General features: G+C 39.7%; 1 protein-coding gene across 2 annotated transcripts in view; it reads right to left on the bottom strand.

Moving 5' to 3' along the window:
* Window positions 1–25,577, bottom strand: part of ralgapa2 (Ral GTPase activating protein catalytic subunit alpha 2) — a 129,212-nt gene that overhangs the window by 8,976 nt on the left and 94,659 nt on the right. For both annotated transcript variants that reach the window (XM_053633338.1, XM_053633339.1), the window contains 3 exons: window positions 25,117–25,275; window positions 23,962–24,089; window positions 5,071–5,195 (listed from right to left, as the gene is read on the bottom strand). In XM_053633338.1, the coding sequence (XP_053489313.1) occupies window positions 5,071–5,195; window positions 23,962–24,089; window positions 25,117–25,275 (412 nt within the window). The remainder of the gene's footprint in view (window positions 1–5,070; window positions 5,196–23,961; window positions 24,090–25,116; window positions 25,276–25,577) is intronic.

The raw sequence follows: 25,577 nt of genomic DNA, 5'->3' as shown, positions 1-25,577 counted from the left end.
CAGTCCAAGGTTTTTTCTCAGATCAGTGTGAGAAACGATGGCCTTGTTAGCAGCCAGTAGTTCCCAGTTAACTTTACTGACAAGAAAGATATAAATTGATAAATTTAAGTTCTATATATTATACATATATTAATTAAGTGGAACAATGCAGCCTCTCTCACTACTGCTCCACTACCTGAACAAAAGGCTAAATATTTTACAGTCTACTTTATGAACCTATTAGCTTTACTACAGGGTTGTGAATTTTGTGTTAATTTGCTGAATAGGAATTAGAACTTCATAATAATAATAATAATAATGATAATAATAATAATAATAATAATAATAATAATAATAATAATAATAATAATAATAATAATAATAATAATAATAATAATAATAATAATAACAACAACAACAACAACAACAACAATAATAATAATAATAATAATAGTAGTAATATTAATTTTATTATTATTATTATTATTAGTAGTAGTAGTAGTAGTAGTAGTATTAATTTTAACAACAACAACAACTTCACATAATCATGTTACTTAGTGTATTAGCAAAATATGTTTCATAGGTACCAAAGTCTTTTTAGGATCGTTCAGTTCCAGCCTCTGTTTATTTAGGACTATGCTGCTTTGGTTAATGGTTATTAAATGACTCCTCTAAATTAAACCGTAGCTAAAATTAATAGAGAGAAGCTACTGGAAGCAAGTGGCTTCTGGTGATGCTACTATTACTACTACTACTACTAGTTGTTTTTATGTTATGATACTCAATAATACTTAATTATACTTTTCTCTCTGGTCGTGCCTCACCCTTTTCCCTTCTGCTTGCAATAAGGATTTATCGTAAAATAAAGTTTCAAGTTGGCTCTGTTTGCAATATCTATACATGTTTGCATCTTTGGTATATTTTCTCTTTTTCATTTGTTTACATAAAAACCTTAATTGGACTAAATAAGATGCAGTTTTTGGGTAGTTGTTGCCTGCAGTAATACATCCAGCTAGTTCAAAAAGCTGAACTAATTAGCATGGGGTTGTATTGCAAGTGGCACCAGAAGTGGTTCAGTACCAGCACATGTCTTATGGATTTGTCTGTCAATAACTGCCGATTAGGTAGGGTAATTAATTAGGGTGAAAGCTATTTCTCCCTAATTACAGTGGTGCTTGGAAGTTTGTGAGCCACTTAGAATTTTCTATATATCAGCATAAATATGACCTAAAATATCATCAGATATTCACACAAGTCCTCAATGTAGACAAAAAGATCCCAATTAAACAAATGAGACAAAAATATTATACTTAGTCATTTATTTATTGAGGAAAATGATCCAATATTACATATCTGAGTGGCAAAAGTATGTGAACCTCTAGGATTAGCAGTTTACTTTGAAGGTGAAATTAGAGTCAGGCGTTTTCAAACAATGGGATGGGAATCAGGTGCGAGTGAGCACCTGGTTTTATTTAAAGAACAGGGATCCATCAGTCTGAACTTTACAACACATGTTTGTGAAAGTATACCATGGCATGAACAAAGAAGATTTCTGAGGACTTCAGAAAAAGAGTTGTTGATGCTCATCAGGCTGCAAAAGGGTACAAAACCATCTCTAAAGAGTTTGGACTCCACCAATCCACAGTCAAACAGATTGTATACAAATGGAGGAAATTTAAGACCATTGTTACCCTCCCCAGGAGTGGTCAACCAACAAAAATCACTCCAAGAGTAAGATGTGTAATAGTCCACAAGGTCACAAAGGATCCCAGGGTAACTTCTAAGCAACTAAAGGCCTCTCTCATGTTGGCTAATGTTAATGTTCATGAGTCCACCATCAGGAGAACACTGAACAATGGTGTGCATGGCAGGGTTGCAAGGAGAAAGTCCCTTCTCTCCAAAAAGAACATTCCTGCCCATCTGCAGTTTGCTAAAGATCACATGGACAAGCCTGAAGGCTATAGGGAAAATATTTTGTGGACAGATGAGACCAAAACAAAACATTTTGGTTTAAATGAGAAGGGTTATGTTTGGAGAAAGAAAAACACTGCATTCCAGCATAACAACCTTATCCCATCTATGAAACATTGTAGTCTCATGGTTTGGGCCTGTTTTGCTGCATCTGGGCCAGGACGGCTTGTCATCATTGATGGACCAATGAATTCTGAATTATACCAGCGAATTCTACAGGAAAATGTCAGGACATCTGTCCATAAACTGAATATCAAGAGAAAGTGGGTCATGCAGAAAGACAACAACCCTCAGCACACAAGTCATTCTACTGAATAACGGTCAAAGAATAATGAAGTTAATGCTTTGGAATGGCAACGTCCTGACCTTAATCCAGTAGAAATGCTGTGGAAGCAAGCAGTTAATGTGAGGAAATCCACCAACATCCCAGAGTTGAAACTGTTCTGTATTGAGGAATGGGCTAAAATTCCTCCAAGCCGATGTACAGGACTGATCAGCAGTTATTGGAAATGCTTAGTTTAGTTTAGTTATTGCTGCACAAGGGGGTCACACCACATACTGAAAGCAAAGGTTCACATACTTTTTCCACTCACAGATATACAATACTGGATCATTTCCCACAATAAATAAATTACCAAGTATAATATTTTTGTCTCACTTGTTTAATTGGGATCTTTTTGTCTACTTTTAGGACTCGTGCGAAAATCTGATGATGTTTTAGGTCATATTTATGCAGATATATAGAAAATATAAAGGGTTCTACAAACTTTCAAGCACTATTGTATACAATAATTGTGGCTGTATAGTGTAACTCTGTAGTCTGGGCAGTCTAATTTTAATTCATTCACTGTGTTTAATGTGAGGTAACATTACTTTCCATAAAAGTGTCAATTACTATACTAAAAATGGTAGTTAGATGGAGTTTTCATCATGGATTCTCAGGAGCAAAAAGTCTAAAGAGGATGAATGAGCAGAAAAGAAGTCAGCTGTGGTTAAGGAGGTGTCATATTCTTAATTCTGATTTGTATACGGTACTTCAAGGTCACCTACTGCAAAAGTCACCTCAAACAAGTTGACAGCAAGTTATAACTAATAGTAAGAAGTTTTCAAAGTCTTTAAAGGAAAGAAAACAACAACAAATTAACTATACAAAAAATATACTTCAACAGTAAACATGGAGAATGTATATTGACAAACTCATCCAACATCTGTTTTATGATGATTAAATAAATAAATAAATAAATAAATAAATAAATAAATGCTACAGGTGGTACACAAACACTGGCTCAAGGTGTATACAGAGATCACAGTGTCACTGTGCTACGGGCACATGCAGGGTCAACCAACCTTGAGAACACTTGAAGGAGAAAGGGGGTTTGGGTGATGAGGCATACAGGGATGACATGCCTAAATAAGGAAATGGGGAAAAAAGGCTTACACTCCAGTTTAGCCCAAGAGTACTCCATGTCCCAAACCATGCCTGGCCATCTCCTGCCCGCTGTCATGGATGAGATGTTAATGAAGAATGGAGCAGGTATACACAAAAAAAAAAACACACACTGCCACACACATACAGTACACACACTTAGTGCAGCCTGACATTAATAGCACTTTCACGAGGCACAATAAGAAGAGATTCCTGCTGGGAAAGCAGTGGTGGTTTAATATCCAGCCCAGCCATTAAAGCTAAATCACTCTCAGTCACAAGAACCCTTTTTTACATTAATAATCTTTAATAATAAATAACGCTCAGTGGTCAAATATTTTCCACACATTCAGCATGGAATACATTGCATGATTCTTTGCTCTAAGTGTGTGTTGGTTCACAGCTCAGCCATGTCTATTGTTTTCCAATTTGTGTAGGTCATACATGTTTCTAGATTTAAACCAGGTATTTTTTTTTATTTTAACAGAATAATTTTGAAAATGGTTTCTCTCTCTCTCTCTCAGCTATTTACACGTTTGAAGAATTATAATTGACAGCAAATTTCCTTGAGAAAAAGCCAGTTCCGTTAAACCTTGGCTATGCTACATAACATCTTCATTTTAAAACTGGTATTGTATTATGTTCTACAAACCTTCAGCAACAATGACCAGATCATGCACACGAGTGTGATGTGGGTAAAAGTGTGCACATTTTTTTAACTGTCTCTCAATCATGGCCTAGAATGGGACTCCACAACACTTGGGCAAGGGTGACAGTAGCATAAACAAATGTGTGGACTGTTTACTATTGAGATTTAGGTTAACAGGGGACTCGGTGGTGGATTTTCACTGGCTTTTTAGAAAGTAAAGGTGTTGTTGCTATGTAAATACACCGGAGCGATGCCTAGTTTCTGGGCTAGTTATCAGACTTCTTTAGTACAATTACTATAGACTCATAGTGCAAAATTTTGATCCAGATATGTTCTCTGCAGGTGTCTTGATAAATTGGTGCAATGGCATAAAGATGAGTTCACCACTTTTAATATGTTAGAATGCATACCTCAATCACAATGAGCTATTTCTATCCAAAGCATGCGGCCATTAGTAAACACTCGTAATTATTCTAAATACATAAATGACAGCATGAACCAAAACAGAGAATAATATGTAGTATATTTCTTTGCTATGTAAAGTGTCAATCATTAAAAAAAACAACTTTCTAAGTGAATAAGAAGCAGATGTTATTTTGATTTAATTTTATGTTTAAAAAAAAAAAAATAGTCATTGCTCCTGACATGCATTTGGACTTCCTGCTATGTGCTGGCAGTTTTTTTCCCCACACACATTTTGACTGGTTAACACAAACTCTGTTTAACATAAACACACCTGTTACACTAAGACTGAGTGAATGCCTGTTTACTATTAGCATGTCATTATACTAACACATTCAATTCAGGAGCATGAGCACTGTACGAGTGAACAATCCCTTTAAGCTCTGCTGCTAACAGTGCCAGCTGGACTGCACACACACATGCACACACACATCTTGGTAAAGAGCAGGATGGGAAAATAGCAGCAAAGAGACAGGTGCAGCAAGGACAGGGTATGTGTAAGGTCTCTATCACAGTTTGACTGATAGATAGATAGATAGAGAGAGAGAGAGAGAGAGAGAGAGAGAGATAAAGAGGCCCTTACCTGTCCCACTCATTGGGTAGTAGGTGGGGGAGGGTGAGAAAACCTGGGCAGCAAAATCCTCAAATGTCAGGTTTTCCTTGTGATTCAGAATGATGGCCTCCAGATAGAGAGCCCGCTCCTCATAGCTGACAGAGAGTTTGTTAAGGAAAACGAGTCTGATGGAAGGAAAGAGCTAAATATATACGGACTAAAAACTCTCCATCAATGGAATCTTGTTTGGCAAAAACCACGTGGCAATGGGATCTGTACATATCTGCTCAGACAAAACGCATACTTACAAAATAAGGTTTTATAGACTTAGCTGTAATTATAAAGTGAAATTATTTTGGTTTTCATACATTCTGCCGAACAATGGACAAAATATTACAATATTCTATAAGGATAAGCAAAACTCAAGACTCCATTCATTTGAATGATTCGATATAAGAAAACTAGCAGAATACAAATCATATTAAAGCCCCTTCTTATAATCTCCTCATATCTTAATAAAGAGCTCAAAATGTAACCTTAATCTGCTTGTTTAAACAATGAGCTTATTTACAGTATACTGTGTAACAAATTACTATGCCATATGAGGAAAACCAAAATGCCTGCTTAAAATATAAAAACACACAGATAACAAAAAAGCAAACTAATGACAAAATTATAGTTTATAGTTTAACTAATTATATTGTACTGACCAGCTGGCTTTTTAATTCACACATTTATTCCTCAGCTTATCAAAGAATATTTGCTACTGTACTTACATCCTTATTAAGGTAACTACATTATGTAATGATGGTAGTTTTGTGGTACGAATGATAAATTATGGAAGGCAGAAGAGGGGAATAAATGATGAACGAGACTCATATATGTACCATAGCCTTCCTTTGAGCTTTTCCTCTGTGGTCTCAGTAAACATTGCCTGGTCCAGACGGTGTTCGAGCGCAGTCTATTTTACTTTCATTCAAGTTCAGCATTTTAACAAAGCCTGCTGGTGGAGGAGAGCACTATAGGAAACTCACTGAAATGTCACCGTAAATGAGGGGTGACTGCTGAAATCATATTAGCTGCTTTACCACGATCAATACAGTTAAACATAGTTTTACTAATAGTAAGTTTCACAATAGACAACTCGCCTCACAGGCACTTGCACTAGGGTGTTTTTTCTTCAGGTGTTTCATTCATGCAGGTTTTACCCGAGTAATTCATGTTCACAAGGACTACACTGAACGTTACATACTACAGGTGCCTTCATGTGGTGTCTTGATTTTGTCTCATGTTTTCAGGATGTAAACAATGAAATATTAAGAACTTGAGAGCCATGAGGAAAATGATATGACTGACTCTGCACCATGCAAGGCAGACCACACTGTCTGGGTATGAGGAAAGATTATAGATGTTAGAGGTCTATTAGTAAAAGTGTCATTAATTTGAATTGTTTTACGGTTTTCAAAATTATTTTATTATCAAATTTGTTGGAATTATTGAACATTTGTTGCAGCCCTAATGCTCTCCCATTCTCATTTAATTCTAGGCCTTATCTGTTTCTTTGGTCCATAAGGTTAAACCTGAAATCTGGAATGTTTCCCTTTCTTGCCAGCATTCCTATGCTTATTTCCAAAAGGGAGAGCTTCAGAGTTTGGAATCAATAAGTGGCACTTATGATCCACTTGTGGAACAAAAAATTTAAATAAAATAAAGATATGGTGGGAAAAAAGGATTTACAGTTGTGCTCAAAAATGTACATGACATAAGGCAACATGATAGATTAAGAGCCAGGGGGTGTAAAGCTCTTTTTGTCCCATTTAGTACTGCTGTTCAGAAGTTACATAAGATATTAAAATTTTTTCCCAGAAGACAAAATAATAAGTAACACCGATCATCCTGTTCAAAAGTTTACACCCCCCTGGCTCTTAATGTATCGTGTTGCCTTCTTGAGCATCAGTGAATGTTTGCACCTTTTGTAACAAGTAGTTGTGTACGAGTCCCTCAGTTGTCCTCAGTGTGAAAAGATGGATCTCAACATCATATAGCCGCTGTTGGAATGGGGTCAAATATGCAGAAGATGCTGGAAAACCAAAGAATGTACTACAGGACCTGGAGGATTTTTCTGAAGAACAGTGGGCAGTTTAACTGTTCAGGACAAACAAGGGACTCATGACAACTATCACAAAACATAAAAACAGGCGTTGATCATCCAGGTAACACCACACAGTATTAAGAATCAAGCGTATGTAAACTTTTGAACTGGTTCATTTGCATAATTTGAGTTATTATTGTGTCTTGTGGACTATATGTAAACATCTGTTATGTGAAATAGCTTATTCAGGGCAGGACTAAATTAAAAAAAGGTTTTTACGATCCTTATTATTATTTTAAAATTATTTTGCAGAATCTGCAAGGGTATGTAAATTTATGAGCACACCTGTAGATGTAGTAAGTGTGTACTGTGTACAGTGTTTTTTGACTGCAGTCTGATTGGTCCTGTGCAACTAACACAAGCCTCAAGGCCATAATGTACTGCTCAATGAGTTAACTATGGCACTAGCAATTTTGCCCCAGACTTGATGAGTAAGCCCTGATCATGAAAAAAGGAGATAAGTTAAGTGAAAAACAAAAAAGATAAATTCATTCTACTAATGAAATTTAATCATGCTTCCAAAGCCACTGGCTTACGAGTCATTCCAGATATGAGGCGAATGTCTACATTTGTAGTTATCAGTCCACATAAATGGCGGAGCAGGGGTTTCTGATGGGCCTTGACTACTACACGTGAACTGTGCGCTTTCCTCCTCCATGATCTCTCAGCTTTCACACAAACCTGCACTACAATTGTGTCAAGTAGTGATTTATGCCACTGTGCCACTATAAGGATGTGTTTTTCTATGTGTCACAGCTGAAATATATGAATAAGTGTGGAAAAAAGCAAGCTTATATAATGAAAAATACCATGTCAACATGTGTGCTTGTGTGTGTCTCTGTGAGCAGAAATGCTGATGACTCTACTCTAATGACTGGGCTGGAGTGGAGGCCGGGCTGTCTACACGCCTGCCTGCTGAATTTCTGAAGGACCCCACTGATGCCATTCCCAACTCATTAGGGAAGCTGCTTATGCTGCCAGGAGCTAGACTGTTGCCAAGGCCCCTGCACTTCATCATGACCAAGCTGCCTGTCACACACCCCTCAGAGTATGCGAGTGAGTGTGTGACCGAGTGTGTGTGTGTGTGTGTGTGTGTGTGCCACGTGCCGGCGCAGCAGGAGCTTAGGCAGCCATGACAAATTGTTGAAAAGGTCCCTCTGAACCCGGCACTGACAAGCACCTGAGCCTGAGGGCTATACATAGAGAGAGAGCAATCTGCTCCACTCCTGCTCTCTTTCTCTCCTCATCCCTCCATCAGCACAAAGTGGGAAAGAGAAGACATTGGCAATAATTAAAAAAACAAAACAAAACACCAGAGTCCTGGAAGACAAGACCACATACAACATTAGCTTTGAACAACACTAAGTAGCATGATCATTAACTGCTGAGTCTTAGAAAGAAAACAGTTGAGTTGTGTACTTGACTTTGACTGCAGACTTACAATGGCAGCGTGGGTCATATTACAGTAAGAGGTCGCCTCTAGGAATTAAGGAAGAACAGACATTCTCCAAAATGGGGAGAATATTGACTGAGTAAATTTTAGGCTCAAATAGGTATACAGAGAATTAAGCGAAATGACAAAACATCTGTGTGAGCAAAAAATAAATAAACAGTGAAAGAAATACTTGGAAAAAGAAAATGTGATATGAGAACAGGAATAAGGGTGAGGGATAATAACCCTGATCTCACTAGGTCAACACAGCCATATGGCGCTCCATTATGGGCTACACAGATGACACAAGTGTGCCTCTGCTATTGAGATTCCTAAAACAAATATTGACTCGAGGCTGAACCACCGCTGGCCACAGCCTCCAGCCTGCACTCTGCTTCCTGTGTACTCCCCCGCATTTCAGAGATGAAGAGACACAGGAAGAGAGACAGAGGACGCAAAAGAGAGACACAAATCAATAACAATCATGTACACCAAACAAACTCAGACGCTAACAGGTAAGACTGGTTACAGATAATTTATTAGGAACCTATCTTTGGTGGTACGTTAACACAACCATTCTGTAACCACTGGTCATGGGCTTGGAATTTTTGCATCATTCTATCTCATCTTCCCTCTCTCCCACCTAGACACTCAATCACTCTAATTGTTGTGTACTGGGTACAGCCTATTCTGTTCAATACATGTGTTACGCAGGGTTGAATGTTGCCTATGTGCATTAATTCAATAAAGTGGAAGACTGATGTGGGCTAGAGAGCAACCATCAGCAAACCTGATCTGATGCTATCTGTGTGGGAGGCTAACTCTAAACCTTGAACAGTAGCAGCATCTGTCAGCATCCAAACAAAATACAGTATGAAGACCAGCTAACTAAACCTAAATAAAAATTAAAGCATACCTAAAATGGAAGCTTTTTTTTTTTTTCAGTTTTGCATACCACTAATGGTTAATATAGATCCTGCATGACTTAACATCACAGAAGGTTTGGAATTTTCCAGTGAACTGTAATCCAAGTCATCCTTTAAACACCTGGGATGGAAAAACACATTCAGTTGGTAACTAAGCAATGTGTGAGCAGGGAATTTCCAAAAGCATTCATTGCTCCAGTCTCTCTGTGTACACTGTATGAAAATATGAAATGTTCTAAAGGCTAAAAATGAGAAAAATAAAATAAATAAAAAAAAATCACGGCGACAGGAGCACAGACTTAAAACCACCCTGCCACGTAAAATAATGTGATGACCTCACTGGCGCACAGGTCATCCTGTGGGGAGATGGGAAATGAGGGGGAAGGAAGAAAGACAGAAAGGGAACACAATGGCACTGTTGTAGCGAAGAAAGAGAAACAGACAGGTTAAATCCACTTAAAGGAGAAAAACATCCTCTAAGCATTTTACAGAAGGGCTTTAACAGATAATGCTCTTTTCCTACTCTTGGTGGCTCCTTTGCCACCCTATGGTGCACTGGGTGACAAAGCAGGGCATTAAGAGTCAGATAAAGCAGAAGCCTGGGGAATGACTCTGACTCATCCCGCAATCAGAGATGGACATAAACAAAAACCTCTGGTTAAATTAGTCTGCTAAGGAAGGACATGGAAGCAGCAAACTATAGACAACACAGCAAAAACCTGATGTTAGAAATATTAGAATAAATGTAATAGGAAGAGAATGGCAAGGATGATTTCTGATGTGTAAAGCCATTTACTGATGTTGTTTTGGTGTGCATTTGTGTGTGAGAAAGCATGACGAGTACACAGGTCTGAGAATGAGAGCACATAGTGTTGTCCAGATGGTTAGGGGAGGTCAGTGGGGAATTGAGAGGTCAATCAGTTTGGTGGATCAAAGCCAAGGTCAGGTGGCAGTGGTGGCCATGTTCAAGGTGCATGGGGACTCAGATGGCCTCTCATTAGCAGTCCACTCAGGCCCCAGCACCTCCTGGGACTTCAGAGGCCACCCCACCCTCATACTCCTCCTCTTTGGTCCCCTGTCAACAATAGAACTCGCCACACTGGAGACCAGGGCCTGGGTACAACCTCATCGACACAGGGTCACAACGCCAGCTAGACACTGCACATAAATCTGCCATTAAGACGTATGCATAATAAAGGTTATGACCACCAATACAACAGAAAACAGAGAATTAAATGTATAGCCTAGCTGAAGAATACAGCATCCCATTCAATTACGATCGAGATCAGCATCCTGTGAAATAGTTGGTTAAATGTAGGATTTTCCATGATCTATTCAAACATTTCAGCTATTTAGGAGGAGCTGGACTGATAACAGATTTAAACAACCTAAAGTCTAATTCCTAATTAAAACCTTAAACTTTTAAAAACTATTTTATTATGTTACTTTGGGGAACTAATTTGAGTGAGGAGATTAAAAGTGTGAAAACCATCACTTCAGCATTCTCTCTTCACATTCATTTAACAAGGAGCTTATTAAAGGTGGGAGCTGAAAACTTCACAGGAAAATCTGAGTAAGGACTGAACATTATAATATTATTCTGCAAATATTATTATTGTGTCAGAAAGCATAAGTACCAAACAGGTTCAATATTAAATATCTTCTGTTAATGCACCAGTTTAATCGGGAAAGGTGGTGCCATGTGAATACACATATTTATATAATTAAGTAATTTGACAAACTATCCAAAACTAGCTACAGTCATATACAAGTTACCTGCTACCCAACTAACCAATTAACCACAATTAAACTTAACTTTGAATGTTCTACATTAATATTTGGATACTGTAGTGTAGAAATGTAGAAAAGTCCTTCATCAGCTATGCAAGCAAAGTGCTTCTGACGCGGTATGAGGTGAAACTGTTGACAGCCTGGACAAACCCTTATATACAATGCCCTCCACTAATAATGGCACCCTTGGTAAATATGAGCAAAGAAGGCTGTGAAAAGTTGTCTTTACTATTTAACCTTTTGTTAAAAAAACAAAACAAAACAGCACTCTGCTCTCATGGATATCAAACAATTGCAAATAAAACAGGTTTCTACAAAAATATATCTTTGTTAAACAATTATTGGCACCGTTTTAGTAAATACTTTGTACTACCTCCCTTTGCCAAGATAACAACTCTGAGTCTTCTCCTTTAATGCCTGATGAGGTTAGAGAATACATGGCAAGGGATCTGAGGCCATTCCTCCATACAGAATCTCTCCAGATCCTTCCAATTTCGAGGTCCACGTGAATTCTCCTCTTCAGTTCACCCCACAGGTTTTCTCTGGGTTTCAAGTCTGGGGACTGAGATGGCCACGGCAGGATCTTGATTTTGTGGTCAGTAAACCCTTTTTTTGTTGAGTTTGATGTATGTTTTGGATCATTGTCCTGCTGCAAGATCCAACCACGGCCCATTTTAAGCTTTCTGGCATAGGCAGTCAGGTTGAGCCCATGATGCCATGTATCCTAACAAAATAAAAACAACCCAAAACATTAAAGAGCCACCACCATATTTAACCGTGGGCATGATGTACTTTTCCATATGGCTACCTCTCTGTGTTCACCAAAACCACCTCTGGTGTTTATTGTCAAAAAGCTCTATATTGGTTTCATCTGACCATAGAACCTGATCCCATATGAAATTTGGATGAGAGTTTCCTGAAACCCTTCCAAATAACTTGTGGTGATGTAGGTGACTTTGGCTTGTAGTTTTAGAGACTTTCTGACCCCAAGACACAACTAACTTCTGCTATTCTCCAGCTGTGATCCTTGGAGATTTTTTTGGCCACTCGAACCATCCTCTTCACAGTGCGTTGAGACAATACAGACACACATCCAGTTCCAGGTTGACTCATCATATTTCCAGTTGACTGGAACTTCTTAATTATTACCCTGATGGTGGAAATGGGTATTTACCCTACGTAGGTTGGTAACAAAAAAACTCATGAACTTTGACCCACCCTCAAACACTACAGTTGTGGTTGAAAGAGTTTGGTTCATGTCTAGAAGACGTTTTCTACGCTGATGAAGCAAAACCACTTTGCATGGACTCCCAAAGGATGAGGTTGTAAAATGTCAGTGGTTAGAATTCATTTTAAAATGATACCACAGCAGTTCAACTCTGACCTTCGTTTGTGTTCCCGTCATTTCACCGAGAACTGCTTCTCAAATCTGGCTGAAGTCAACACGGGATTTGCAAAACGATTATTCATTAAAGATGGGGCTGTACCCACTTTATTTGGACCATCTTCCACCTCTGGATCATAAACTGTAAGTATGATTCATTATTTATGTATATATTTTCTACAGAGTGTTCCAAATGCATAGTTGTGTGTTGTATACGTGTCCAGCCAGTGCTCAGCTGTTAGCCTCTGCTAACCGGCTAACTCAAGTTATTGCCAAACTACATATAAACTCACCACTGAGAAACAACCTGTTCTCGTCGTGCTTGCGATGGTGGTTCAGGTGGATCTTCCGATGTATCAGTATCGGACTTGGGCTCAAATAGATAAGGTAAATCCGACATTATTACTGAGCTGAAATTCAGATATGGCAGTGGCAGTTTCCTTTCTGACATGAGCTGTAAGTGATAGACCAATCACAACAGACTGGGACATCTGACCAATCAGAGCAGACTCTCTTAAAGGAGGAGTTTAGAGTGAACGGATCCTTGAATGAGTCGTTTGTGACTCTGAGAAAGAGAGGTAATGCTGCAATGTAAATGATGAGAAAATTAAAGTGCTTTTGACCGTGGATGCATGTAAACCTATTGCATGAGACCTCTAAAACAAAATTAGGCACGTTTAAAAAGCATAATAAGTGCACTTTAAAAAACAAAAGGTTTAACAATAGAGAGAATTTTTCACAGCCTTCTTTGCTCATATTCACTAAGGGTGCCAATATTAGTGGAGGGCACTGTACAAAATATACTTTATCTATTAGGTAAATGATGTAAAGATGTTTTAACTGGGATGATTTATTTGTGACACATCAGTGTGATAATCATTTTAATACTACATTAGGCAGTTATTGAGTAAATAAAGACAAGGAAAATCCCTCACTTTACTAAAGTCATTATCATGAGCAAAGCCAAGGTTAACACCACATATCCGTTTCCTTCTCTCTGGTGGTGACTAAATGGGCTCTTGTGTGAAGAGTGACAAGTTGAAGAAGTAGAGAGTGGCCACGCATGCTCGACCTCCACTCTAGCCAAGCACCAGCCATTAACCTCAGCCAATCACAATGACCTTGCTGTCCGGCCAAGGAAGAGGATAATTGGCCAGTTGGGGGGGGGGGCTTGCAGGCGGTTTTGAAACACTGTCTAGACTAGCTTAATGTTTATATTCTGTTTCTAAAATTTGGGATTTCAGGTGCAATCCTTTAAACAGTCATTACATCTTAACTACTCTTAAAACTTGAAGGACAACAAGTAGCTGCAAAAGAATGGGCACTCTTATTGCACTCTCCAGCTACATAGGTACAACGAACCCTTCAGAATCTAACAGCAACAATATGAGAGGTGCCACTATTGCTAACAAGAAAATCCTAGTAGGCAGAACAAAAATTTATTTTACTACAAAAACTCTATTGTGTCGGTGGACAAGATGGCTTCAAGCTAACAGCATAAATGATAAACACCCCTATTCTTCTTCTGATCACAGTCCGCCCTCTTGTTATCTATAGGCTAACAAACCCGAGGTTCACGAATTCACAGGTGTCACCTCAATTAAGCCATGAAGCAACATATTTTCAGCTTTAACTGAATTAGGGTTTCCACTGGACGATTTTTATTTGGGTTTGCTGCCCTTGATTAGTTGCATCAGGTGTGCTTGAGACAACACATGTTTTGCATATTTGTGCTGCTGTGAGGGATTCAATTCAGGGGATTGAATAATTTTCAGACTGGAGAAATCATTATAAGTTGCATTTTCAGGGAAACCACTTGAAGCATTAGTCACATTGAACTATTTCAATTGCTTTTGTTCGATTTGTTCACTGCAAAGAGCTGAAAGTTTGTACATTGTGACAAACATGATTTGCAATTGGGGTTCAATAATTTTGACTGCAACTGTATATACATAAACATACATGATTGGAAAAATAAATCTCTTCTGCTCTATTACTAAAAATGCAACTAAAACAGTCTTCTGCTCTGAATCATGAATTAGTTCGTCTATCACACATAATTCACTTCAAAGCATTTTACAGGGGAAAAACCCTACGTAGTTAAGAAGGGTGAAACAATAAAAAAAAAATAGAAAGAAAATTCTTAGGCAAGACATAAGAAGGAGGAAGAGTGGAAGAGAGAGGTATTATGTCCCAAGTGTTGGACTATATGCCGTTTTCTGTCAGCTACATGAGCCCATGGGACAGCAGGTGTTGATTGGTGAATTTCTGGGCCACTGCTGCAAGGGTACCTGTTGTCACGCCATTGGACTGAAGCGTGAAGTTTGTCCCAGTGGAAAAAAAACAAGAGGAGGTGTGAGGTGATTATAGGTTGGACGGAGAGACATAGAGACAGAATGACAGAAAAAAGAAGGGGGAGAAAAAGAATAAAGGAATGAACAAAAAATATAGATGGAAATATAGAGAACATACACAACATTAGAGATAATACTACAGTTTCCTCATAGACGTCGTATAGCCAGTAATGCTGGCTCCAAAAAAAACCCCCAGGCAAACAAACAAAAAAATGTATTTGTATCGACGAGTGTGTGTCTTTACACACCTACCCTAATTAAGCCCAGAGCTGAGGGGCTGAAAGTGCAGGGGAGGGGTGAGGGTAAGGACAGGTTAATTGAACCTCCAGGGGGACGTCCTTTACATCTCACCTCACCAGCATCCATCTGAGAACCAGACGCAAAGAAATGGAATTATGAGCATGACATCACTGCAAGTGCAGATTCCCACAAAGACCCGACAGACTCGGCTGGCATGAACACAGATTTATAAGCTTGCTAAATCAAATGTCTGCCACGTCGAGAGTTGAACACGTAACATTAGCTCTCCTAATAGCACAGTAACTATTGATCCGATCTGGGGAGCAAGGAAGAGGGCCTGTCAGAATGGAGTGAGAATGGAAAAGGTCAACAGGTTGCACCGTTCTAATAGTGCAACCGAAGGGACACGGAGAGCACTCATATACTACATCACTGGGGAGTGGATGATCAAGGAAATGTATGGAGTGACTAAGCACTCTTTATTCCTCAGAGATGCACAAATCCAGGTTACTCAAAAATTCGGAACATACATCTTTTAGTAATTTTGGCTCATCAGTAAAGTAACATGGAACGAAAGATCCAAAACAAAAACTATTCAATAATAAAACTTTCCATTTGTCATAAAAGAAAACAATTTACATGATGTCTTACTGAAGACCTATTCTATTTATTCATTGTGGCACTAAAATAGTATTGGTATTGTGATGAAAATAAGTCACTATAGTTTTTTTCTGTCTTTTTTTAATGACAATTAAACATGGATGGTACAATTTTTAAATTTGCACTGAATCTATAAAATTGTAAAATGTTCTCTTTGTATAGATTGTTTATATTGCCATTTTTCAGCGTTTTGTGGTGTTTACCATGTCAAATTCTTGTACACATTAAATAAAAGTATTATTAATCTGAGGTTTTATTTTAATGCAACACCAGTGTTTTGCTGGTTGCCTTAAATGCCTTCAAGCACCATGATATGATAATTTTTGTCAGATCCCCCGCTCCTACACTGACCTTTACATTAGTTGTACAAGATTTGCTTGTAATATCCACTTGGTTTCCTCTGCATTTAGATGAGCTACCGAACAGCCTCACCACTCATTTATAAGAGCCCTGCACTTACAAAGCAGGGCCCTTAGATGTGGAACACAATGGAAAAATAATTAAGTAAACTAGCTGATATTATAAAAGGCAATCAACAGTAACCAATGCATTATGGGGAAGTTATAACAAGATGGATGCATTAGTGCGGACGCGCCTCAAGTCATGGGCGGGCAGTGTGGATCTCTGAAAAGCTCTTTTATATCTGACACAGGGATCCTCAGGATGAAAAGCTTCATCATTCTCATCACTCTTCATTAAAACAATGAGATTAATTCATGAGCCATTGCACACACTGAATATTTAATAATTTGCTAAACATGAATATCTCAAAGGATTCAGGCTGACAGGGACTTTGTGATGTTACCTGCTGAAAAAGAGGACTACCAATCGACTTGGATCTGTGCTAGGAAAGTGAAAGCTACAGTATGACCTGGGTTATGGTGCTGTGGACAGCTCCTCTCATATTCACAGTACAGCTGGTACACAGGCAAAACCTGGGATCTAGAATCCAGACGGAAATACATGAATGAAGCCTCCAAAAATTAAAACCAAGATGGATGACAATCCATTAATCCTCCATCTTGTGGATGAAAGGATTTGGCTTAGTGTCAAAACAGAGAGGGTCAGTCCTACCTGAACAGATTAGAATAAAGTAAAAGACAAGAATACATTACACGAGAGAGGAAGAAAAAAGAAAGCCAGAAAACAGACTTCTGGTTTGGCAACAGCTTTTCTTCCCCTTCATCTTCTTTTCTTCCTTAATCCTCGCCTTGAGGCATTCTGTGCAATCAAGCGCACTATTACACGGCAACAATTAGCTAGATGGTGGAAGCTGGCACCTGGTCCAAGGCATTCAGCGGCTTTCAGCGGCAGCTGACTGTACAGCCCCCCCCCCCCCCCACCAGGTGGTCGTCCTTCAATGACATTAGCCAGTCACTCCAGGGTTAATCAAGAGCCTGCTCAGAACAAGTATGCCTGCATGGAGCTCATTTAGTTAGCCGTAGACGCCATGGATGAGGTCTTAAATGGGCCAACCAGACAATGAACTTTTACAACTGCTTGTAAAAAGACAGCTGATAATTTGAGAATGCTGCTTCACTTGTCAACAGAATACAACATTTTGAACAAAACCTAAATTCAACACAACTCAGGACAGACCGTATGAAGCGCTACAGACTTGTAGCACTCTACCCCTGAGCTACAAAAAAACAACAACAACAACAAAAAAAAAAACTTCTTTTAGACAGTACTGTGCAACATAATGCCACTGGTTACAGTGGATATGCCTTTTTCCATAGAAGTTTTAGCTGGTTATTTCATTAAACCTGTTTGTCATCATTGTTTGGAGCCCTCAGCATAACAGGGCTTTTCACAAGGAGACAAAGCCAACAGAGGATACGTGAGGTTGAACACAGTTAGAGGAAGAGGAAAGACTCGATGCCTGTGCTGGAGGGACGAAGAGTTTTTGAGATCGGAGACAAAAATAAGAGGGGGTGATTGCTTTATATGCTGAAGATTCTTATAAAGCCTATGGTCATCCTCAGCTCGGGGCTCTGTGCACTGAGCATGAATAACACAATCTGAATAACAATAGCTATAGATTTGTAGGGTCTCTCAATACTAATTAGGGGCTATATGCACTGTTTGCTGCAAAGATGTGCACACTGAAATGAGATGCTAAGTGCTTTTATTTCAGAAACAAATTGCACGCTATGCAGTCCAATGAAAGAAATGGAAGAAAGCCTTTACTACTGGCAACCAAGTATTTACAAAAAGTTGGAAGACGCTTCTATTGATGTATGTGACAGATGGGGAACGCTTTGTAAATAATCCTAAAGAAATATGAATAATGTAGTACCCAATTATTTTCACACATACACTATGGCATGAGTACGGCCATAACACAGGCCATGTTTCTCTTCATACCTTCACACCCCAGTGTGTAGTGAACTCATCAGAAACACAACAAAACTCAAAGAGAATCAATGATGCATTGCAGCCTAGCCCTCCGCTGACACTCACAAGCAACCAACTGCAGTCTTCTCCTTCAGAATGTAAAGAAACTTCATTTCCACATCAAAGGTCTAGAGAAGGGCTGGACAAAAGCGTTATGCACACTTTTATGTTGTGCTCTTGTTTTCGGCTGTTGTTCTGTTTATCTTTCAATGTAGAGGACTCCATTTTGTACAAAGATGCAAATGGCGAACATAAGGACATCCTTTAGCATAATACAATTAAGTCCAGCGTGTGGAGGAGCCCTCGCTGCCTTTGAACTATTTAAAGTGGTATTAACACAGACTTATAAATAATCAACTAAACCGCCCTCTTTTAAGATTGTCAGTAATGAGAAACAGAGAGAGCCACAGTCTTTAAACAAACAGCCCTGAAAGACCGGTGTTTGCAATCGAATAATCTGCTAGTCCAAATGAGACTTATGAGAAGATCCAGATGAGAAAATCCAACGTGTGCATTAGTCTATAAATGTTACTTCCGTGCCTGTCTAATTACATAACACTGCAATGTTGCATAATACTGAATAAAAGTTTAGTTAAATAAAAATAATTACACTAGAAAAATAATGAGCATTTATTATACAAAATGGGTAGAATTTAATCACATCTTCAAAATATTTGCAGCCATCTTCCAGGTTGTAACAGAAAAGAAAAATGATGATTAAATGAAAAGAAAAGAAAAGAAAACGAAGCATAATGCCGGTGGGTTACATGGCAGGTGACATTTTTGTGACATTTAGTGGAAGAATTGGATATGTGTAGGATAAGCGAGGATAAGCGAGCAGTGCTGTGCTCTATTCAGGCCCAGCCTGGTGGGACAGAGCACAGACGTCTGCCTGGAACTGAGGAGACTGAATAGTAATCAGTGTGGTACTGATAATGAATGATTGAAGGCTCTTTCTCAGCATTGGAGAATTTCAATATCACAAGAGCCCTAGAGGCAGGATTCTTATCAGCACAAGCCTTAGACAAAGGAATCCACAGAATAGGAAATGTGCTTAAACACGGCCAGTCGTGAATGACCGGGCCGATTAACAAGAGGAAAAATCAGAGAGAACAGGAGAACGCACACACATACGCCTGGAGACACTAGAGGTTTCTAAGGAAGCATCTGGGAGTGAATATCACAGAGAATAGTGCTGGTGCTTCGAGATATTTCATCCTGATGAGCAAGAAACAAAACAGAACAAACCGAAGCCACAGTGCCAGTCATACTCTCACAGCTGCAATCATACTCACTCAAACATCCTCTCACACTTTCAAATACTCCTACAGAAAAATACTGCAGCTTGCCTGAACATGCTCATTATCAAGGTGTTTCAGCAGCGGCACATGAAGTACGTCAGACAGACTGAGAAATCCCAAACAGAACTAATCAATGACAACTCCACTGTATTTATGGGAAAAAGGCCACAAAGCCACTTCCATTTGGATAACCTGAGAGGACTAACAGCTATGTCCCTGTGTTAGCAATCTGGCAAGGGAGGAGAAAGAAAGTTCATTAATTAAAGAAGGCTTGGCCAGACAGATGGAACGGCTAGCTGGATGCTAATTACTCTGAGAAGACAAGTAGTTTTAACACTCCCCCTCGCCTGCTTTGCCATCAATCACAATTAACGTGGCTCCTAAACGGTCACCTAGCTCACTCGGCCAAAAACAAGCATGAAGTTCGTGCACTTTTTAAATGATTGATTGGGATTTATTATTTTAACCACAGATGGATAGTGCTGTTATTTTCGCAGAGTACAGGCTTATTATTAGAAACTGTAGTTTGTTATTCTCTTTTTACATAGAGATTTTTAAAAAATTCCTAAAATGAATAATAATAATAATAATAATAACCCTTTCAGATGTACACACAGGGCAACACTCAAACTGAGGCAAGTGTGAATGAACAGACTCGTCCTTCATGCTTAAGAGGTGATTAAGTAACGTTTTCCCAGCTCGCCTGTGTGTTACTCCTGAGGGAGCAGTAATAATGGAGTGAGTTCAAGGTAACTCTACCCCTGCATGTCCACAGAATTCCCCATACTGGAGGATCTCACCCAGATCTAGTCACACCACCCCCTTCACGACACTGCCAGAACACAGACAGCTGTCAGGCACAAACGCCTAACGGAGTTCACTACTTTTGAGGGAGGGGCGGTAGGGGCCGATATTTAAAGACACAGAGCAAGACCCTGTCCCACAGTTTATAGGAAGAATCTTTAGGGATCTTTTGAGCATGCAGATAGACTTGTAACGGATCACTACAAATGCATTATACTGCTAATTCGTTCTAATGAGTGGCGATGAAAGCCAGTACTGGATAAAAGATCATTCAAAGCTGACGAGTTGTACAAAAACCACACACACACAAACACACACATCCATTGTATCCATTGCCACCTGCCAGTCACTTAGTTGTTTACAAACTTGTTCTCTACCTGTGTTTAAGCTGGTGTTACCCAAAAGAAAACACCACCCCAGGGGGATTTGTATGTGTACGCATGTATGTGTGTGTGTGTGTGTGTGTGTGTGTGTGTGTGTGCATGTGAGCATGTGTGTGTGTGTGTGTGTGTGTGTGTGTGTGTGTGTGTGAGTGAGTGAGTGAGTGAGTGAGAGAGAGAGAGAGAGAGAGAGAGAGAGAGAGAGAGAGAGAGAGAGAGAGAGAGGGAGATGTCTTTGTTCCAGGCACCATGAGCAGAAGGAGAGTTAGAAGGGAACACACAGAGAGAGAGAGAGAGAGAGAGAGAGAGAGAGAGAGAGACAGAATGAGAGAGACAGAGAAAGCAATAATGCTATGAGTCATTCAGCATTAGAGAAGTGCAAGAGAGAAGAGAGGGAGGGGAGAATACTTGTGCATTTCATATGAAGCAGCAGCTATACGCCATATGCCATACGGGACTGAGTGAGACTCTAGTCAGGGCTGGGCATGACAGGCCTGTGGACTAGAGCCACCCACTTCCTAAGAGTATGCATCTGTGTGTGTATGTGTGTGTGTGGGTTTGAGAGGTCATCAACCTAAAACCGAATGCACAGACCCTCTTGTTGGCAGAGGAGCGGGGGCAGAGTATATGAGCTTGCACTAAGGTTTTTTGAGGCTAAATGGAAAAGAAAGAGTGGGAGAAAAAGTGGGAAGGGGGATTGGAGGGAGCTGAGGTGGGGTATGGGGAATCAGAACACATTTGATATTGTAAAGAGCCTCTGGGAACAGCTGGTGAGTTGGGAGGAGCAGGGAGGAAGGCAGGAGGGGGAGAGAAGCCAGTGTACTGGAGTGGAAATAGGATTAGAGTCACCACACTGTGATTGGGTGGGGGCACTGGACTCTTAACCCACACAGGCCTGCCTTAGACACCCTATCTATAGGCACTAAAACCAAACTTCACACAATATACAGTAGTACATTTGACATGGTAGATAAAGATTTAAACATTTACTTAACCCCCGGGCAAGAGATATTTCTGACAGCCAATAGAATATAATAGAATTAGATTTTCCTATAGAATTCCTGATTCAAACTAAGTACTTATTTTTAGAGCCTGGAACGCTTGTTTTTCATTAATGTATCATAAAATACCTACTTAGAAGGTGAAATCCTAGACCTACTGTGTAATGAAGCTCATTAAAACTGATTAATGTGAGAGGAGCGATGAAGAAAGCATCAAGGAAAGGTACTACTATTTGGTAATAGCCCTCCCTCCCTCTCGTCCACCTTGTGATGAGTGCTAAAAGCTGAAGCTTGCATGACTGGCGATGGGTAGGAACAGATTATAGCTATTGATTGGTGCCTGGAGCTGGATCTGACTGAAGAAAAAAGGAAGAAAGGGCCGGAGCAGGGAGGGAGCAAAGGAGAGAGAAAGAAGTCAGGAAACATGCTAACTCCATCGATTCCGGTCAGCAGGGAAGCTAGTGAGGCAGCCTGACTAGGTCAGTGAATCTCAGTCATCCCCATCTGACCACTGCTCCAAGTTGCATGGTAATCACTTCTGCTGACTGACATTATGACAGAGAGACGGTCCTCAGAGAGCGTCCTCAATATTCAACAAATCATAAAGCCAGTAAACAAATTTCCATAAAGAATAAATGAATCCAGAACTGACCTTAGTAAACCCTTGTCATGCATGTATGGCATTTATATGCATTAAATTCAGCATATTAATATGCATTCAGTATCTCAAAAGACCCTTAACTACTTTAAAAGACTTGTGATTAGCAATACTTAAAAATATATATATATATATATATATTTCTTGAACATCTTTCTTCTGGACATCTGTGCGATGAATTTAAAGATTACAAGCCCTGTCCACTCCCACTTGAAAAAAGGGATTTGGCACGCCAGACTTCAAACTCACAGCGGCTTTTTCTTTTTTTCAGTAGAGCTGAAATCAATAATAGATGACACATTATGTGTCATTTGAAAAGTCTGTGTAATACAGTGTCAGCAGGAGAGAGGCTTCTCTGTCCAAAGAGTTCCCACCAGGTCCTCAGGAATAATACTACTCCTTTGGCTGCAGCAACCTGAGAACAGCACCACTGCACAAGGTGTGGCAAAGATATACGCATGAGCAAGAGCACACGCACCTACACAAATGCACAAACATGGCATGGGGCAGTTTAGGGCAAGAAGGTGGACTGCGGTGCACCTGGCCAAGTGCTGGTGGCCATTTCTCCACAGCCCATCCAATTAGAGGTGAGTGATGGTGTAGCAGAGAGGTGGGCTGCTGGAGGCCCCTCCAGAGCAGGACCTGCTTTTATCAGCCTGAACCCCGAGCACAGCCGCTCCCTTTGAAGAAATATTCAGCTAATTACCTTGGAGCACTGTCGCACAACAAGACGGTAGATTGCACGGACCCCGACCATTGTTAGATGAGGAAACTCCAGAGGAGATTTCATCTCTGCACGAATACAGTCGCCTTTCAGCGACAGAGCCAAGGCTATTGTTCCGAACAGCAGAGGAGAAAGAGACATAAGGCAAGAGAAAGGAAATAAAAGGAAGTATGACGAAGAGGCAGAAATACTGAAAGGGGTAAGAGCAAAAGAGGCAGACAGAGATAAGGAGAGAAAAAATGAAGGTCTAAGTGGATGTGTCCATGTATGTGAAAAAGGTACTGTACAGCAGCTGTTCCTGCAATGAGCATGAGTCAGACAGTTTAATTATTCATTAGAACAGATCAAGCCTTTGTTCAAAGCTGTGAAAAGTGACCATCTTTTTGCCCTCTCATTCCCCTTTTCAAGAGACCTGAGACAGAGAACTATGGGTGCATGCACTGAATGAGAAAGGGATTTAGGAGAAGGTTGAAGCCCGCTTTACATGTATGCCAGTTTTTTCTGCTTAATCTCTGTTAAACTAGGAATCTATATATACATATAAAACTGTTACAAATATGAATGTGAAATGGCAATATTAACCATGAAAAACTGGGATATAGGCTTCCTATATATAAATATTTTTTTTTTCCAGATCCTATCTTAGTAACTTTCTTATTTTTCCTGATTGTGTTTAAATGAATTCTGAAATGTGAAGAAGAATTGCTGAAAAGATACAAGCTCTGGTAGAGCGTCAGTCGAGACTTCACTGCCCTGCTGGCGTTGATGCATGTGGACCGTACGAGACTCGGCAGCAGCGTCCCTGTAACTATTGCTCCATCAAACAGAGGGCCAAAGAAAGGGACCTGAGACAGGAGGAAACAGTCTGATTAAAAGACATCAGTCACTGAGAGATGCTTCTTCAAAGACAGATGTCTTTAAAAAAATAAATTAAATAAAATAAAAATCACTACCAGAATCGAGTGATGAGTATGAACCCCTAAAACAATGCATATTATCACATGTCGGCTTCGCTGAGATAATGATCACTCTATTTTCGCTCTATGACAATTACACATCCACATCGCCAAAGAAAATCAATAAGCATGACAGACCAAAATGACGCCAGTCAATATGGTATGCTGCACTTCCCTCTCAAGGCTTGTACTCATTGAACACAGCATTGAGTTATTTGTCTTGGCACTGATGCAGCCAAGGGAATTTCTTCAAGTACGGCTCTACCTTCTGTGCTTTTATGGATGCTTTTACCAGTATGGAGGTGCAGGATAATTTACTGTGTATTGTTTTTTGTTTTTTTTTATACTGGCTTTCATCATTGCTTAAAATTGTTTCGATCCAAAATGTATGTGAATTTGACAGCAATTGTATATTTGCTATCTAAATGCTCCGCAAATGTGCTACTGTGTAATACAATTAGGCTTGTAGAGAAATTACCAGTGGCCCTGCTTTGGTCACTCATGAAGCTTTTGACCTGTCTGACATCCAAGCAAGAGCAACAGATGTGTGTGTATGTGTGTGTGCGCGTGTGTGTGAGCGTGTGTGAGCGTGTGTGTGAGCGTGTGTGCAGTATGAGTGAATGGTGAAGATGAAAGCTAGTCTGGCAATGATGAGAGAGCGGCAAGCCGACAGTGCAGTAATGGTCTCAGGTATGGGAGGGGGGCTTCAGTTGACTAAGGCATGCAGTGGAGGCAGACTAACAGACCATCGAGTCAAGCAACCAAAGATCACTGAGTCAAGGAAAATAGAACCATAACGCTTTAAATGTTTTGATATAACAGGCAAATTCCACATGCTCTACCATGTTATGAACATTTTATCAATGTTTTATCATCCATGAAAAATGCAGCATGTGGACATAAACAGTGAGCATACCTGTGGCTTCTTCAGGATCTGAATAAAGAACATTTGGTTCTTCATGGGGTAGATGATGATCAGTACATCTCCAAAGTCAGTAGGGATGATGCCCCGCCGGTAGTCCCGCGTGTGCTCTGACCACACAATGTGTACTTCATCGTTTCCCAGATGACGAAGCTAGATACATGAGCATACAGACATTGAGACGGATATATAAAAACAAACTGATAGACACCTAGGTCGCCAGAACAGCATCAACGTGCCTTGCCATAGATTCTACAAGTCAGTGGAACTGTACTGAAGGGTTGGACACCAAAACATATTCCATCAATAGGTGTTTCTATGATGGTGGTAGGGGAGATTGCTGTCTAACATGTTGGTCCAAAATCTCCCGTAGGTGTTTATTTATAATTTTTTTTTTTTTTGCATTACTAGCTGCTGGAAACTGTGATGTAATCACAAGTGGGTCAAACAAAAAA

The sequence above is a fragment of the Ictalurus furcatus genome, chromosome 9 (assembly GCF_023375685.1).
Source record: "Ictalurus furcatus strain D&B chromosome 9, Billie_1.0, whole genome shotgun sequence".
NCBI lineage: Eukaryota > Metazoa > Chordata > Actinopteri > Siluriformes > Ictaluridae > Ictalurus > Ictalurus furcatus.
The sequence above is the reverse complement of the archived record's forward strand: the minus strand, read 5'-3'. Positions and strand labels throughout refer to the sequence as shown.